Raw genomic sequence first — 19,125 nt, 5'->3', positions numbered from 1 at the left:
TTTTCTTCTGGTTAACTTAGAAAGTGAGCTATTATTGTTACAGGTTAGTTTTCTAAACTACAAAAAGCAACTGTTAGGGATGCTCAAATATGAAAAATTGGACTGATATTGATATCTGATAGTAACACCGGTATTATGCCAGATTTACCAATATTTCATTTTATAATTATTTTTTATCCGATTACTCGATTAATCGTAAGAATAATCGATAGATTACTCGATTACTAAAATATTCGTTTACAACAGCCCTACTGAAGTTATTATCTTTGGACCGAAAGAGGAGCGATCTGGAGTTATAGATCTGGAGTTATAGATCTGGAGTTATAGATCTGGAGTTATAGATCTAGAGTGAATGCACAGCTTCAGTTATTACAACTAAAATCAGCAATCAGCCCGAAACCTGGGAGTAGTGATGACCTCTGACCTGAACCTTCAGAGCCACATAGAGACAGTTACAAAGTCGGCCTTCTATCACCTGAAGAACATCTCCAGGATTAGAGGACTGATGTCTCAGCAGGATCTAGAGAAACTCATCCATGTGTTTATCTTTAGCCACATTGATTACTGTAACAGCGTCTTCACAGGTCTGACTAATAAATCAATCCTCCAGCTGCAGCTGATCCAGATGCTGCTGCTCGCGTTCTGACTAAAATCAGGAAGATAGAGCACCACAATACATTAAAGATCTGCTGTTGTTATAGCAACCTTTCAGACCCCTCAGGTCTTTTGGTTCTGGTTCTGTTCCACAACCCAAGAACCAAGACAAAACAAGGAGAAGCAGCATTCAGCTTCTATGCACCAGAAATCTGGAATAAACTCCCCCAAAAAACTGCAAAACAGCTGAAACACTGAGTGCCTTTAAACCTGGAATGAAAAATCCAGCTGTTTACACTTGCTTTTGAAACATAATCAGCAATGTCAATGCCACTTGACAAAATGCAACGCTTTCAGTTGTTGACTGTGTGTTCTGTGACTTTATATTTTTGTTTTTATGATGTAAAGCACTATAAAATGAAAAGTGTTATACAGATAAAATTTGATTGATTCATATGGCGCAGTTGGTAGAGCAGTTGCCTTGCAGCAAGAATCAACAAATTTTTCTGCTATAACCTCTAAAATATAATATGTAAAAAACAAAACAAAGAGGAAAAACAAACAAAAAAAGGACATATTTACATTATCATTATGTTGTCTTGGCTGGCTGGCTTTGTACTAGTATAGTACCTTATCAAGAGGCCTGAGGACCCCAAAGTGCTCCACACTACAGTCATTCACCTGTGTTGACACTGCTTTTGGTCCACTAACATTTAACTATGTTTTATCCTTTTTTGCATCAAACAATTTTTACCAGATGGAATATATTGTTATTACCATATTTTTTGGACTATAATCTGCTACCTTTTTCCCATGCTTTGAACCATGCGACTTATGTGAAGGTGCTTTTTTTTTTTTTTTTTCCACTGCCACGGGGCTCTTTAGCAGGAAGTGAATCATAGGAAGTCAAAATTGGAAATCAAATCAGAACAAGTACTGCTAGCAGCAGGCACAACTGAAATATATTCAAACTCATATCCCCTCATCATGGAAAACACATGAAGAAGTTCATATGATGCCGCTTTTAAATTGAGGACTACCGATCTGGCAGTACAGATCGATAGCCGCTGCACATAAGCTCAGCGTGAACAAATCCATAGTTCAGCATTGGAGAAGGGCTGCTCTTAATAAAGCCGACAGATTTATTAAGGACGCAGTGACGGTGAGGCTTATATATGTCCCTTTCCAGTTAAAAAAAAAAACTCTGAGTGCGGCTTGTAGTGAGGTGTGCTCTATAGTCCGCAAAATATGGTATACGGTATATATATTTAGTTCAATTTTTTTTTAGGATCCGTCAGAGACTCAAACCAGAACCAGAACCCAGCTTTGTGTGGATCACAGTCAGTCTAAGATATTTTATTCCAACATGTTTTTAACGTGAGCTCACACTTGCCTTAACCCAGTGGTTCCCAAACTATTTCTGGTCCCCCTATAGCTTACATATAGCCCTCTGGTTGAACGTTGTGTGGGGAGGGCGGGGGTGGATTCTTAGAGACTCCCTGTTATACTCAGCCCCGGCTCCAGACCTACAGGGGGGGGAAACAACTTTTTTGGGGGCAAAATGAATTGTAGCTGAACATAGACAACACCAGCAGCCTACAAGTTACTTGTTAACAAGCTTAAGGTTCTGTATTGATATTAGCTAGTCAGCTTTTAGCTAACATTACCTGCATCCAACAGCTTTACTCAACTCAGTCGGTTAGTTTGAAGGGAAAAACTGTGAAAAGTTCTTTGCATTTTGCTGGTTTGCTGCCGTGATTCTAACACACCTTGTTACGTCCACCAAGGGCACAACATACTTGAGGACATGAGACAAAAGATGAAGGTTCAACAAAATATTTTATTCATAAATTCTCTTCACTTTGTTTTTCTTAATTCAGGTTCTTCTGATTTTCTGTGAAGAAAATAGCATTCAAACCCTCAGATCCCGTGTCCCAAAGAAAAATAAAGAAAACAAAACCCCAAAAGTATTAACAGAAAATTGGACCTGGTGAGCTGGTCAAACAGAACAAAATGGTACAGCAGGGGGCCAACCCTATACAGGGCCGTCGAAGCCCCTACTAGTATCGGACTAAAACAAAAAGAACCTAATGCAAAAGAAAGATCGAAAACAGGACAACCGGTCCCACCAGGCCAAACTCACAACAGAAAAACAAACAAACAAACAAAGGTTAACAAAGATGCCGCATGGCAGGCAGGAAACCTCAGCTGCGGCCCACAGCGGCTGGTTCAGTGCACACCGCGCCTGGAGGTGGTGGAGCGAGCGGAAAGGCGGAGCCCAGGCAGGAATGGAGGGGAGGCTCCCTACATGCCGAAAGCCAGTCTATTTATAGGCGGACCAACAGCACCACAAATTAACGTAATTAAATGACCAAAAAGAAATTATCCAAACTCCAAAATATATTTACAAAAGGTCATTTAACCAAGGTCTATAAGAAAACAAAAAAAAAAATAGACAAAAATCATAATGTGCCCGAAGCACATAACACACCTGCAGCTCCGCCCAGCAGCAGCAGGTCTCCTTCACAGGTGGAAACCCAGCGCGAGCGTCGTAGCGCTCATGTTGCGTTTAAAGGCGGCTCGGAAAAACAGGTTACAACATGTTAACAACGGATTAAACAGTTTTAACTGCTGATGAAAGTGACAGAGGACACAGATATGGGAAGTGTGGAAGCCTCTACTGTATCAAATTGACATAGGAATAACAGAGAGTTGGCCATTCTAAGGTAAAAACCCAGCGCATACAGTGTTCATGTTTTGTTTTTTCTTTCATCCAGACGGCTTCCCGCGCCCCTGCAATGACACGGTGCCCCAATAGGGGGCACGCCCCACAGTTTGGGAAGCTCTACCTTAATCAGTGACTTGGTGTTGTTCCCTTGGAGGAGTTTATAGTGTATTCTGCAGCTCTTAAAAATATCAAAATTTTCAGTGGAGTTTCCAACAAGTTTGCAGAACTGAACAAAATAATGACAATGTGTTCAGAAACGCTCTGGTCTGAATGCTTCACTATATTTTTCTTGAGCAGCTTGATTGTTGTATTGGAAAACTTCTTGATTGCAAGAAATCATGTTTGGATATTTTAGGCAGGCTAATCAAACGGAAGTCTGAGGTTCTGGAAATGAGAACCCAGATAGCACAAAATGATTGAAACAACATTGAATCAACGTTGAAAGTGGTTGGTGACTTGTATGTTGAATCAACGTTAGGGTTTCATCCAGAACTGACATATCAATGTTGATTCAACCATCATCTGTATGTCAGTTTACATGCATATTTATTTTGATATTACATTGAATCAGTTAGGAATGAACATTGATTCAACCGTCATCTGAATGTGGATCTACATGCAGATTTGTGTTGATTTTATATTGAATGAAAGCTAGGGATTTACAGTTGTGGTCAAAAGTTTACATACACTTGTAAAAAACATAATGTTATGGCTGTCTTGAGTTTTCAATAAGTTCTACAACTCTTATTTTTCTGTGATAGAGTGATCGGAACACATACATGTTTGTCACAAAAAACAGTCATAAAATTTGGTTCTTTCATAAATTTATTATGGGTCTGCTGAAAATGTCACCAAATCTGCTGGGTCAAAAATATAGATACAGCAACATTAGTATTTGGTTACATGTCCCTTGGCCATTTTCACGGCAACTAGGCGCTTTTGGTAGCCATCCACAAGGTCCTGGCAAGCTTCAGGTCGAATGTTTGACCACTCTTCTTGACAGAATTGGTGCAGTTCAGCTAAATGTGATGGTTTTCTTGCATGAACCTGTTTCTTTAGCACTGTCCACATGTTCTCAATGGGGTTTAAGTCAGGACTTTGGGAAGGCCATTCTAAAACCTTAATTCTAGCCTGGTTTAGCCATTCCTTTACCACTTTTGATGTGTGTTTTGGGTCATTGTCTTGTTGGAACACCCAACTGCGCCCAAGACCCAACCTTCGGGCTGATGGTTTTAAGTTTTCCTGCAGAATTTGGAGGTAATCCTCCTTCTTCATTATCCCATTTACTTTCTGCAAAGAACCAGTTCCACTGGCAGCAAAACATCCCCAGAGCATAATACTACCACCACCATGCTTGACAGTAGGCATGGTGTTCCTGGGATTAAAGGCCTCACCTTTTCTCCTCCAAACATATTGCTGGGTGTTGTGGCCAAACAGCTCAATTTTTGTTTCGTCTGACCAGAGAACTTTCCTCCAGAAGGTTTTATCTTTGTCCATGTGATCAGCAGCAAACTTCAGCCGAGTCTTAAGGTGCCTTTTCTGGAGCAAGGGCTTCTTTCTTGCACGGCAGCCTCTCAGTCCATGGCGATGTAAAACACGCTTGACTGTGGAGACTGACACCTGTGTTCCATCAGCTTCCAAATCCTTGCAGACCTGCTTCTTGGTGATTCTTGGTCGACTCTTGACCATCCTGACCAATCTCCTCTCGGCAGCATGTGATAGCTTGCGTTTTCTTCCTGATCGTGGCAGTGACACAACTGTTCCATGCACTTTATACTTGCGTATAATTGTCTGCACAGTTGCTCTTGGGACCTGTAGCTGCTTTGAAATGGCTCCAAGTGACTTCCCTGACTTGTTCAAGTCAATAATTCGCTTTTTCAGATCCACACTGAGTTCCTTTGACTTTCCCATTGTAGCTTTTGTAGCTGAGTCTAATCACTGGGTCAAATGAGCCCTATTTAAATGGGCTCATGAGAAGTCAACAGCTGTAGTCAATCAGAATCACTTACAAGAAGTGAAGAGGCCATGACATGAAGCTAATTTGATTGACACAACTCGCTACATCACCAAAATTGACAAATTTTGTTGCTGTATGTATATTTTTGACCCAGCAGATTTGGTGACATTTTCAGCAGACCCATAATAAATTTATGAAAGAACCAAATTTTATGACTGTTTTTTGTGACAAACATGTATGTGTTCCGATCACTCTATCACAGAAAAATAAGAGTTGTAGAACTTATTGGAAACTCAAGACAGCCATAACATTATGTTTTTTACAAGTGTATGTAAACTTTTGACCACAACTGTATGTACATTTTAGGTCTGATAGGTCTACATCATAACATGCCACTAAAAGTTTCTTCACTGGTGTTAAACACTGTATTATTGGCAGATGATGGGTAAACTGTGTACAAAAGGTTAAAAATGACAACATGGGTTTGATATAACATTTTATTTAAGAAAAGAGGGACAGATCTTTAAACATATTTGATTCCTTTTTGACTGTCAAAGCAACAGTCTGTTGTCCACAGAAGAACAGAGTCCATGAAGTTAAGCTTTGTACTGTATGAAGTAGGGAAACAGTACAAGTTGTGGTAACCCCAGTTTGACTCTGGTTGGCGTCACTTTGATTCCTTGTGATGTCTTCCTCTCATTCTGGCGCATAATGAAGCCACTTCTTGACAGTTTTGCTGCAGTCCTCAAGAGTCAGCTTTCGGTCAAACTGCAGAGCAACAGTTTGACCGAAGGTGCCGGTTAGAAAGATGATAAACATTTGAAAAGTTCTGAAAGACATTGAAAGATTAAACACTGTACTGGTTACAGGTCTGAGAACAAATACAAACCATATAGTTCCCCATGTGCACTCACTGTTAAATTAATAAGGACACACTAATGAATATTCATTAATATTTATCTTAATGTTTACATATACAATTACATTTACCTATCAAGCTGGATCATAATGTAGCCTTATGATGCTACACTCATGTTAAAATGAGGGAATCAATATTTAAAATAAAGGCTGTTTATCAGAAAACCTAAAGATAAAAATCCACAAAGAAAACCAAAACCCCAGATCCCAACAGAATTCACAGCTATGGATAGATGAAAGCGAAAAAAATGTGGTCCTGAGCTGCTTTTGTATTAGGCATTAAATACACTGCTCAAAAAAATAAATGGAACACTCAAATAACACATCCTAGATCTGAATGAATGAAATATTCTCATTGAATACTTTGTTCTGTACAAAGTTGAATGTGCTGACAACAAAATCACACAAAAATCATCAATGGAAATCAAATTTATTAACCAATGGAGGCCTGGATTTGGAGCCACACACAAAATTAAAGTGAAATGTTCCCTTTATTTTTTTGAGCAGTATAGTTTGAATATAGCTAAATATCACAAATAAATGATGGACTTTTCACCGTAAATCCCTACTACATGACTACCAAGAGATCTAGTCATCTAAAATAAAATCAATGACTAATGGCATAACAGCACAAACTCTGGTCTAAATTCACTCTCAACAATGCAAAACCACAATTTACATTCTTCAGAGTGATTTTAGTCACTCTTTGATGCTTTAGAATTGGAAAATGAATACCGTTTGTGAATGTTGCAAATACTGAATAAAAAGCACGGGTGCTAGAAAGCACCATTATTGTACAGCAGTTCACTGGCAGTCCTCATTCCTAATTCTAACAACAGAAAAAGACGTCAAATAATAGTATTCTACTACTTTACAATAACAGTATTTTACTGCTAGAATTCTGTCATAAATGTACTGAAATTTCTGACTGGTTCTGTTGAGTCTCACAGCTTTTTATTTTACAATCACACAAAAATCATCAAGACAAAACTCCACAGAAAGTTTTTAATAAGAATTTTTATATCAGGATCCATCAGAGAGTGGAACCAAAACCAGAACCCAACTGTGTCCTTTAAGAGCAACGTCTCAAAGGAAGATCTCATTGACTTTAAATCTCCTGGATCTCCACCATCAGAGAGGAGCTTTTTCTAATTGTTGTAGCTGTGAAACATAAACCAGTAAGAACTCAAATGTTTCCAGTTATATTTGCAAAGAGATATCCATCCATTTTCTGTACACCCTTGTCCCTAGTGGGGTCAGGAGGGTTGCTGGTGCCTATCCAGCTAACGTTCCAGGCGAGAGGCGGGGTCACCCTGTGTCCAGGGCCACAGGGTCACCCTGTGTCCTGTCCATCAGTCCAGGGTCTCTGTGTCGCAGAGCAACACAGAGACAGACAGGACACACAACGATGCACACACACACTCACACTTAGGGACAATTTAGAGATCTACAAAGAGATATTTGATCCATTATCTACAGAAATCAGCTGCTCTGTTCTCTTCTCTGGTCTTCATCCTTGTAGTTCATCTTCCTCTTTCTAACTTCTTTGTATTGTGTTCATGTGATGCTCTGTTTTCTGCTTTAATGTGACACTCTTAGTTATTTTATTAGTAAATATTGCTGGATGAATATTTCCTGCCTTCCTGATTGTTCCTGGTTCCTCCACAGAGTGGACCAGCAGAGCTCAGAGGTTCCCAGTGGTCCGTCTGCCCAGCAGCATCAAACACAGCTGGACTCCATATTTATGGTCTGTACATGAACAACAACTACTTTTCCATGGTTCTGTTCACAGTCGTCTCCATGCTGCACTTTGTAGACCAGAGGACTGTCAGTCTGTCCAACATCCATCTGGTGTTTGGCTCCATGATTTCAGTCTGATGTTTCCTTCATCTATTATTCTGTTCCAGCTGCTGGAGGAAAACATTGTCACTTTTGTGAAGAACGAGCTGAAGAAGATACACAAGGTTCTGAGTCCAGATTACCCAGAATGCTCAGAGACTCAGAGAGAGGATGATGAGGTGTTGAGAGGTGAGGATGAAGAGCAGAGGAGGATCAGCAGAGAGGCAGTGATGAAGATCACACTGAACTTCCTGAGGAGGATGAAGCAGGAGGAGCTGGCTGACCGTCTGCAGAGCAGTAAGAGGATTTCTACAAAGATTTGACCTGATGGATAAATGACACATTTACTGATGTCTGAAGAGACGGAACCACATTTATTTAAATCATCTTCAGAAGATGATTTTTATTTTATTCCTGATTTTATGTTTTCTGTTATTTTAGATCATCTTGCTGCAGTTTGTCAACATCAACTTAAATCAGGTCTGAAGAAGAAGTTCCAGTCTGTGTTTGAGGGGATTGCTAAAGCAGGAAGTCCAACCCTTCTGAACCAGATCTACACAGAGCTCTCCATCACAGAGGGAGGGACTGGAGAGGTCAATGATGAACATGAGGTCAGACAGATTGAAACAGCATCCAGGAAACCACACAGACCAGAAACAACAGTCAGACAAGAAGACATCTTTAAAGTCCCACCTGGAAGAGATCAACCAATCAGAACAGTGATGACAAAGGGAGTGGCTGGCATTGGGAAAACAGTCTTAACACAGAAGTTCACTCTGGACTGGGCTGAAGACAAAGCCCATCAGAACATCCACTTCATATTTCCATTCACCTTCAGAGAGCTGAATGTGCTGAGAGAGAAAAAGTTCAGCTTGGTGGAACTTGTTCATCACTTCTTTACTGAAACCAAAGGAATCTGCAGCTTTGAACACTTCCAGGTTCTGTTCATCTTTGATGGCCTGGATGAGAGTCGACTTCCTCTGGACTTCCACAACAAGGAGATCCTGACTGATGCTACAGAGTCCAGCTCAGTGGATGTTCTGCTGACAAACCTCATCAGGGGGAAACTGCTTCCCTCTGCTCTCCTCTGGATAACCACACGACCTGCAGCAGCCAATCAGATCCCTCCTCAGTGTGTTGGCATGGTGACAGAGGTCAGAGGGTTCAATGACCCCCAGAAGGAGGAGTACTTCAGGAAGAGATTCAGAGATGAGCAGCAGGCCAGCAGGATCATCTCCCACATGAAGACGTCACGAAGCCTCCACATCATGTGCCACATCCCAGTCTTCTGCTGGATCACTGCTACAGTTCTGGAGGATGTGTTGGAGACCAGGAGAGGAAAGCTGCCCAGAACCCTGACTGAGATGTACATCCACTTCCTGGTGGTTCAGACCAAAGTGAAGAAGGTCAAGTATGATGGAGGAGCTGAAACAGATCCACACTGGAGTCCAGAGAGCAGGAAGATGATCGAGTCTCTGGGAAAACTGGCTATTGATCAGCTGCAGAAAGGAAACCTGATCTTCTATGGATCAGACCTGACAGAGTGTGGCATCGATATCAGAGCAGCCTCAGTGTACTCAGGAGTGTTCACACAGATCTTTAGAGAGGAGAGAGGGCTGTACCAGGACAAGGTGTTCTGCTTCGTCCATCTGAGTGTTCAGGAGTTTCTGGCTGCTCTTCATGTTCATCTGACCTTCATCAACTCTGGAGTCAACCTGATGGAAGAAACACAAACATCTAAGAAATCTTCATCATCTAATAAACCTAAACTAAAGTCTGTCCATCAGAGAGCTGTTGACCAGGCCTTACAGAGTCCAAATGGACACCTGGACTTGTTCCTCCGTTTCCTCCTGGGACTTTCACTGCAGACCAATCAGAGACTCCTACAAGGTCTGCTGACACAGACAGGAAGTAGATCACAGACCAATCAGGAAACAGTTCAGTACATCAAGGAGAAGATCAGTGAGAATGTGTCTGCAGAGAAAAGCATCAATCTGTTCCACTGTCTGAATGAACTGAATGATCGTTCTCTAGTGGAGGAGATCCAACAGTCTCTGAGGTCAGGAAGTCTCTCCACAGATAAACTGTCTCCTGCTCAGTGGTCAGCTCTGGGTTTCATCTTAATGTCATCAGGAAAAGATCTGGATGTGTTTGACCTGAAGAAATACTCTGCTTCAGAGGAGGCTCTTCTGAGGCTGCTGCCAGTGGTTAAAGCCTCCAACAAAGCTCTGTAAGGACACACATTGTTACTGCAGGTATTTTAGATAGAAATCTGGTAATGATCAGGTAAATATTATACCAGTTGTTTTTCAGTTTATTTATTGATGCATTGTCTCCCTGATGTTACCCAATAACAGTCCACAAATAGAAAAGAGACCAAATGTCCTTTGGTGATTCACCATGTTATTACATATTGAAGCAGCAAAACCCATTTTTCTGCTATAACTGAAACAGGATTAATTTAGTTAATTGTGGAATTTAGTATTTCTCTTCATAGCCTCCTTATTGCCTGTATTTCAGTCTTTCAAAGCTGGAAGCCCAACTGAAGCAGTTCACAACAAAAAACAACAAAGATGTGTCTTTTTTGTGACAGCTTTTTGTTTGTGAAAGACAGTCCCTTCAATATGTCCAAGAACATTGTTGACTGGATATTAAAACATTCATTGAGATAAATTTTTGATAATAGATTTTCCTCCCTGTCTCCTCAGACTGAGTGGCTGTAACCTCTCAGAGAGAAGCTGTGAAGCTCTGTCCTCAGTTCTCAGCTCCCAGTCCTCCAGTCTCAGAGAACTGGACCTGAGTAACAACAACCTGCAGGATTCAGGAGTGAAGCTTCTCTCTGCTGGATTGAAGAGTCCAAACTGCAACCTGGAGACTCTCAGGTAAAATGTGACCAATCCTAGTGAAACCAGATTTCTGTTTATTAGCTGCTAAAAGAGATGAGGTAAATGGGTTGAGGATCTGAGTTTTCTGTGTGTTTTTATTTCTAGGTTTTTGTTCCTGAGAGTCTCTGTAGTCCTGTCTGCTCCTTGATCATTCATTGTATTTAAACCCACCTGTCTTCTTTGTTCCTTGTCGGGTCCTAATTGTGTGTTAAGTCAGTTGTTGTCCATTGCTGCCTGGTTTCCCTGTGCTGCCAGAGTTTTTCAGTTTTTGGAACTTTGTGGATTTTTTCACCATTAAATCATCTTCTAATTATGTCAATTGGGGCTTGTTGCATTCATCCTCACACTCACCAACCACAAATCATGACAAATGGTATTTCAGTCGTAGATTATAATGAAGTGGCTAACCATGCTAAGTCTCAACTCATAAATATGGCTGGGTTGTGTGAAACGAATTATGAAGAAAAGCTTTTAGAAAGTTTACTGACATTGTAAGTAAACGAACCTGCATCCTATGAGCACAAAAGGAGCGTTATTGCAGATCCTTCCTGTAAGCAGTTAGATTGTATAATCCATTCTACATGTGGTAAAACTTGATTTTAGTTACCAACTGAACAAAATAAAGTGTTACTAATTTTTATTATTACCTGTTAAGCAACAGTTTGTTGATGTTCTCATCATGTGATGAATTGTGTGTCTGCAGCTTATCAGGCTGTTTGGTCTCAGAGGAAGGCTGTGCTTCTCTGGCCTCAGCTCTGACCTTTAACCCCTCCCATCTGAAAGAGTTGGACCTGAGCTACAATCATCCAGGAAACTCAGGAGTGAAGCTGCTGTCGGCTGGACTGAAGGATCCAGACTGGAGACTGGAAGCTCTCAGGTATGGAGGAACCTGCTGCAGGAGCAGAGAAGGTCTGATAGAGGAGGAAGAGGAGAAACGTCTTTAGTCTGATGGGAAACATTTAGTTTGAAGAGAAATATTTAGTTTGATCATTAAATATTTAGACGCCTCATCTGGAGGCAGAGATCATTACCCAGTTTTCTGGAATATTCTCCTGACTAAGAACGGCTCACAAGGAAAATGAAAGAGTGGGATGGATTTAATAGAGTTTAATAGGGACTCTGACTAAATGAATCAAAGTGAAGTTCAGTTAGATTTCCATGATGATCTACTGATGACAGAAAGGACTTTAAAACAATGTTGGATGGAGCTCCAGACCAATCAGCCCCAAGGAGCAAAGATGAGAAGAAAAGTAACTCCATGTTGGTCAGATGGATGTTTAAAAGTTCAGAGAGAGAAATAAAGATTTTGAACTAAACTCACAAGTGTGTATAGCGCCACCTGGTGGTGCTGGTTGGTAGAGGAAGTGCTGAAAGGTTGGAGGTGTTTGTCAGAGGTGTGTGATGATGGAAGCCTCTCCCTGGTTTGTGAGTCTGAGCTCAGAGATCAAATGTTTGGTTCTTGTTGAACTCTTTGTTGAATGTGATGCAGCTTCTCCTTTTTAATGTTTGTATTTCTGGATATTCCAGTGAGGCCACAGCAGGTTTTCAGCAGCAGGTTGTTTAGTGTTTCATTCCTTCATCTGTGTGTGGGAGTGTGGATGGAGCAGGTATCCAGGTGTTGATCAGAGTTTAGATTGATTGGATTTTAATGCTGATTATTAAATCAGGTTGAGCTTCCAGAAATGTTTCCTTAGTTTCCTGATGTCCTTTCAGGCTTCAGTGAGTTTCTTCAGGTTGTTACTGAGGGATTTCCTTTCTCCTCTCTGTTGGAGCTTTTCCTGTGTTTGGAGAAATGAGTTGTGCTGCAGCAGCACCAACTGTCCTTCCTACATCCACTGCAGTTTGCAATCCAGATGTTGGACTGTTCCTGTCTCAGTGGAGGACAATGTGTGTCTGAGAGACATGTAATGTCCATGTTTGCTGCTGAAAGAGACTGATGGTCTGACCCCCCTCCTCCTTTCAGGGTGGAGCCTGCTGGAGGCCGATTCTTGACACCAGGTCTGAGGAAGTGTAAGTGTGTTTTTCATCTGATTCATGACAACAAAGCAGCTCACATTCAACCATCTTCAAACTGTCACATCACTCATTCAGGATCATCATCAAAGATCAATAAATGATCAATAACTGCAGCTGGATTGTGTTTGTTCTCTCCATCAGATTCCTGTCAACTCACCATCAACACAAACACAGTGAACAGAAACCTCAAACTGTCTGAAGACAACAGGAAGGTGACATGTGTGAAGGAGTTTCAGTCATATCCTGATCATCCAGACAGATTTGATGATCCTCAGCTTCTGTGTAGAACTGGTCTGACTGGTCGCTGTTACTGGGAGGTCGAGTGGAGAGGAGAAGTTAATGTGTCAGTGAGTTACAGAAGAATCAGGAGGAGAGGAAACAGTGGAGACTGTGTGTTTGGATATAATGATCATTCCTGGAGTCTGAGCTGCTCTGATTATGATGGTTACTCTGTCTGTCACAATAACATAGAAACTCGTCTCTCCTCCTCCTCCTCCGTCTCTAACAGAGTATCAGTGTATGTGGACTGTCCTGCTGGCATTCTGTCCTTCTACAGAGTCTCCTCTGACTCACTGATCCACCTCTACACCTTCAACACCACATTCACTGAACCTCTGATTCCTGGATTTGGGTTCTGGTTCAGTTCTGGTTCCTCAGTGTTTCTTTGCTGATTTGAGTCTAAAGATTTTCCTCCTTTCAGAGAAACTGTCTCATTGTTGAACAGATAGTTCATCTCTAGTCTGTCTTTCACTCAAACACATTTTCAGATTCATGGTTTAAATCTTCTCCACAGTGAAATTCCACCAAGTCTTTCACAAATTGAAGCTTAAATTATTCCAGGATCTTCATGTTTTTCTGTTTGTTTCACACTGAATACCAGGATGTTGTTTTTCTTCTTCCACTTTCATTCATCAGTCAGGTTTTATTGAAATTTTCAGTTTTTCTCAAGCACTGGATATTTTATGTTTCTGTCTGTTATTTATTCTTATATGTCAGATTAAAATGTTAAATGCTACTTTGTTAATTTGCTGCAGTTATATCTATGTGTTAACTATTTTGTAGATACCTGGAGAAACTCAAATCAAACCAAAACTGAGCCTGTCTATATACTTCAGAAGAAAGATGTCTGAATGATGATAGCTGCATTACTTTCATCCAAGTAATGAAACATTTTCTACAATGCAAACTTTAAAACTGTATTATTTAGTAGAGATTCAAACAGCATCGACTATGTACAAAACCTGTTTGTATCTTCAATGGTGTAAACAAAAATGCTTAGAAATTAAACTATGAATTAAGAGACAGGTAGCTATTTTAAAATATAAATGTCAGGATGAATATTAAAAATAATTGTGATTAAGTGTTAAAACTGTCTTTCACTCTTTAAAAAAAACGTAAAAAAAATGTCTATCGGGTTTGATTATGTTTTTTATGAGTTTGTCTACATAATTATCTGATAATTTTGGAGATGTTTTAGAAAAATATACAGGAAAGATTATTTTGTTTTGATTTTAATTCTGTTTTGTGTAGAACAAACTTCTGCCTGAACTTTTTCTACTCCACACTTTGTGATTTTGCCATTGACAGGAATTTAATTATTTCTATACATGTTTTGTTCTGTGGTTTTTCTTTTTTGTAAAAGTTCAAATGACTAAAAAAATAAATAAAATAAATCAATATCTCTGAACTTGGCTGTGGTTCTGGTTCTTCTGGACCTCCTGATGAGTCCTTAATGAGTTCTTAGTGGTTCTGGTGGGTCGGCCTCTCCTGGAAGGTTCTCCACTGTTCCATGTTCTCCATGTTGGATCCTGGTTCTACTGAGGTTCTCTGGAGTCCAGAACCTTACAGATGGTTCTGGAACCGTTTCCAGACTGATGGATGTCACAGACTTTGCTTTAGATGATGTGTTGCTTCCAGAGATCTTTCATCCATCAGAGGTTCTGTTAATATAATGTATTGTATCTGCAGGTAATAATCAGGTGTGAGTTCACTGGGAGGTTCAGCTCAGCTTTATAAAAATGTGGTTTAATCAAAGTTAGTTCAGGATTTAACAAAGGAGAGTGAATAATTAAAGGTTGGTTTGGAGCTTTTTTCCTTTAATGAATAAAATCATTTAAAAACAGTTTATTGTATTTAATCAGTTTTTCTTCATCAAATATTAAAATCACTTTGATGATCTGAAACATTTCAGGACAAAAAGGCAAAACAGCAGAAATCTGTAAAGGAGCAAATAGTTTTTCACAGCACTTCATGTTTCAGGTCCAGAGACATCAAGCGGTCCCGTCTGGATTTAGAGCAGAATGTTCTGTTGAAGGTGAGACTGGAGTCCAGTTGTTCTGGGTTTCTGGATGAGTCCAGAACCTTCTGGATCAACCAAACCAGATGCTCAGATCTTCTCATCTGGACCATCTGGGAGCTTCTGACTGAAACTACTGAGGCTAAAATAATAAACATGATAAATATTAGCCACCTATGCTGCTCCATAGAGCGGCGTCTCTCAGTGGACTTTATTTGCTGGACTTTGAGGGAAAATTAAAAAAAAAAATCTGACAATCCTGAGGTTACTGTGAAGGTGGCGTTTCTTGTACCCATCATTTGTTAATAAAACACTTTAAAAGTGTCTGTTCATCAATGTTAATATAAAAATGATCAGAATCATTTCTATCAAATAAAATATTCTGCTCTTTATTCAGAAATGCCCCAAAACAATTAAATAATCACATCAAAAGTTAGAAACTGTCTTTAGTCATTTCTTTGATTACCAGATATATTAATGTGTGTGAGAAAATGTGTCAATGACAGGAATTAACTTAAAATACTTTGTAGAACGGCAATTTCTGAAGTTCGGTCCATTTTCTTGTATTAGCTTACTGGCACATATTCCACATTCAATATGGCGGACGCTGTGACGTATCGCAGCAACGGGCCGCGTTGCTGCGATACTACAACTCATAGACTCTTCATACCTGGAATAGATTATTCTGCTCTAATAGCAGAATATTTAAAACCATGTCACTGATTTGTGAAACATTTTCCTGATTTGTGAAAACTCATTAAAGTTCGAAAATCACAATTTTTGGCATCTCTTTCATACTAGAACTGCTCTAATTAAAACAATGCAACTCCTAGACACTTCAAACCTGGACTAGATTATTCTCCTGTTCAAGCTGGATATTTAAAACCTGGTTTGTGATTTGTGAAACCTTTTCCTGATTTGTGAAAACTCAATAAAGTTTGATAATCACTATTTTTTGGCATCTGGATCACACTAAAACTGCTCTCATAAAAAATATACAAATCCTAGACACCTCAAACCTGGACAAGATTATTCTGCTCTTGTAACCTGGTTGTAATTCTCTTTTGTTATAATTACACAAAATGTCTTTTTTGATTATTTGTCTTGTTCCTTATCTTACTGAAACACCTCTATTGTTTTAACCATAGACATAATATAAGCATAGACGCCTCATGCACCGCTCCGGCGCAGGAAATACGGCGGCCATCTTGGAGCGGTATACCCTCCTACTTTGTTCAACCAAAACAGCAGAAGATGCCTCAGCACTGAGGGATATTGTTGTTCTGATCAATGGATTATTGATGCGAGGGCTCCACAGACAACATTTCACAAGTAAGATGGACATATTATTGTGTATATATAGTGATTAGAATATTACATTACTGTATTTATGTCCACCGGCGAGATATCAGCTAATACAGTGCTTGGTGTAATACGGGTTCAGCCCCGCTATGAAGGCTGACTGAGATTCTGTTAATCTAAAAAAATTAATTATTCTCTAACATTGACTTAGATTATCTGACACAAGAGCCTATATTAGAAATGAAACAATATAACACATATTATAAAACTTATATTATGTGTTATAACATTCACCGGCAAAGTTTACACAGGTGGTAAAGACTATTATTTATATTCTTTCACTCTGTCAAAAGTAAGATACATCCTAAATCTTCCGTTTTTGTTTTGAAAATTTCCTAAAGACACGATGTGAGGAAGAAGAGGGAGAAATCTATAAAGAGAGACGGATTCACTGCAGCACGGATGAATCTCACACCGGATTTTGGACTCGTCGGCTGAAAAAAAAAAAAAAATAAAAAAATAATAAAAAAAAATATATATATATATATATATATATATATATATATATATATATATATATATATATATATATATAAAATTCATTATTAATCTTTATTTATTAGTGTTTGTATAATTATATAAATATGTATTGATATTACTAAATAATTTATTAAATAAATTATGAACGGCTGTGTGCTTTGTAATATGCTCTTCATACATCGATATCAGAATATTCCATTCCTATTCTATTGCTATAGCCACTAAGCATATTTAAATATGATGAACTATGTATTAAAAACATACTTAAAAAATACAATTGTTTATAAATGTTGCTTTGATAGATGTTTGAATATGGTTTACAGAAACAAAAAAGTGTGTTATGATCGATTAAATGCGCTGATACATCATTGTGCTGCTAAACACATAACGTTGAGTGGAGTGGAGTACCGCTCCAAGATGGCCGCCCTAAATCTCGTCAGCGACAATAGGTGAGAGCGGTGCATGAGGGTCTATCCTTATATTATGTCTATGGTTCTAACCGTGTTACTTTAAGATTGAAGCCCCTCCGTTTTATTTCTTCTTCTGTGGTATTGTCTTTAAATTGTTTGCGCCCCTTAGCCCCTCCCCTTTTGTCATGTTGTCCTGCGGGAGAGGTGTGTGCGTTTTATTTTTCCATCTAAATACATTCAGTTCATTTATAGATTAAGTTAATTTTTGTTATATACTTTTGTTTTGTGTAGGACTTGGAGCGGGCGGCCTTTAACACGATTGTTTTGTCTGTATTCTCGTCAGAAATAAACCGAGAATCATCTTTTAAAAGATAAACTGCGTCACGGCCTGTTCACTCAATAACCAGCACAACGCAGAAAAGGATCCGGTTACACTCTAATAGCAGAATATTTAAAACCATGTTTGGGATTTGTGAAACCTTTTTCTGCTATTAGAACAGAATAATTTTGTCCAGGTTTGAAGAGTCTAGGTGTTGTAGATTTGGGATTAGACCAGTTCTAGTGTGATCCAGATGCAAAAAAGTGGTAAAATCAACATTTATTGAAGTTTCACAAATCAGAAAAAAAGTTTCACAAATCCCAAACATGGTTATAAATATTCTGCTATTAGAGCAAAGTAATCTAGTCCAGGTTTGAAGTGTCTAGGAGTTGTAGTTTTTTTTTTAAATTAGAGCAGTTTTAGTGTGATTCAGATGCCAAAAAATAGTGATTGTCGAACTTTATTGAGTTTTCACAAATCAGAAAAAGGTTTCACAAATCCCAAGCATGGTTTTAAATATTCTGCTTGAAGGGGAGAATAATCTAGTCCAGGTTTGAAGTGTCTAGGAGTTACAGTGTTTTAATTAGAGCAGTTGTAGTAATGAAAGAGGTGCCAAAAATTGTGAAAATCTAACTTTATTGAGTTTTCACAAATCAGGAACATGTTTCACAAATCACTAACATGGTTTTAAATATCCAGCTTGAAGAGGAGAATAATCTAGTCCAGGTTTGAAGTGTCTAGGAGTTGTAGTTTTTTAATTAGAGCAGTTGTAGTAATGAAAGAGGTGCCAAAAATGGTGAAAATCTAATTTTCACCATTTTATTGAGTTTTCACAAATCCCAAACATGGTTATAAATATTCTGTTATTAGAGCAGAGTAATCTAGTCCAGGTTTCAAGTCTCTAGGTGTAGTAGTTTTTAAACTAGAGTTGATTAAAGATGCGAAAAGTAGTGAAAAATTAAGTGGAATAGCCCTTTAGCTATTGGAAGCTGGAATTGGAAACCAACATCAGCCCATCGCTGCCTCTAGTGGCGTGGGGGTGGTAACACAACTAATCTAATTACATTACTAAATCAGAATACCACAAAGTGTTTATTATTTATTATTAATTCTGGCATTACTGGAACAGTAAAAGATAAATTCCCTCACAAAAGAACATACCTTTTAATTTTCTTAAGGAAGTAGAGCTAATTAAATGACATAAACAAGACCTTAAAGTGGTCCCAGTTTCTCTCGATGGCCAACCTGTTGAAACTGTGGCAAATTTTAAATTCCTTGTGTCGTTTCTGGACAGTCAGCTCAACTTTGCTGAAAACACTGG

General features: G+C 39.1%; 1 protein-coding gene across 2 annotated transcripts in view; it reads left to right on the top strand.

Moving 5' to 3' along the window:
* Nucleotides 1–19,125, top strand: part of LOC106911046 (uncharacterized) — a 307,017-nt gene that overhangs the window by 6,511 nt on the left and 281,381 nt on the right. For both annotated transcript variants that reach the window (XM_088011168.1, XM_088011167.1), the window contains 5 exons: nt 7,866–7,944; nt 8,105–8,333; nt 8,478–10,266; nt 10,745–10,918; nt 11,625–11,798. In XM_088011168.1, the coding sequence (XP_087867294.1) occupies nt 7,866–7,944; nt 8,105–8,333; nt 8,478–10,266; nt 10,745–10,918; nt 11,625–11,798 (2,445 nt within the window). The remainder of the gene's footprint in view (nt 1–7,865; nt 7,945–8,104; nt 8,334–8,477; nt 10,267–10,744; nt 10,919–11,624; nt 11,799–19,125) is intronic.

Source organism: Poecilia mexicana, unplaced genomic scaffold, assembly GCF_051168715.1.
Source record: "Poecilia mexicana isolate PSO_F unplaced genomic scaffold, ASM5116871v1 scaffold_12, whole genome shotgun sequence".
Taxonomy (NCBI): domain Eukaryota; kingdom Metazoa; phylum Chordata; class Actinopteri; order Cyprinodontiformes; family Poeciliidae; genus Poecilia; species Poecilia mexicana.
The sequence above is the reverse complement of the archived record's forward strand: the minus strand, read 5'-3'. Positions and strand labels throughout refer to the sequence as shown.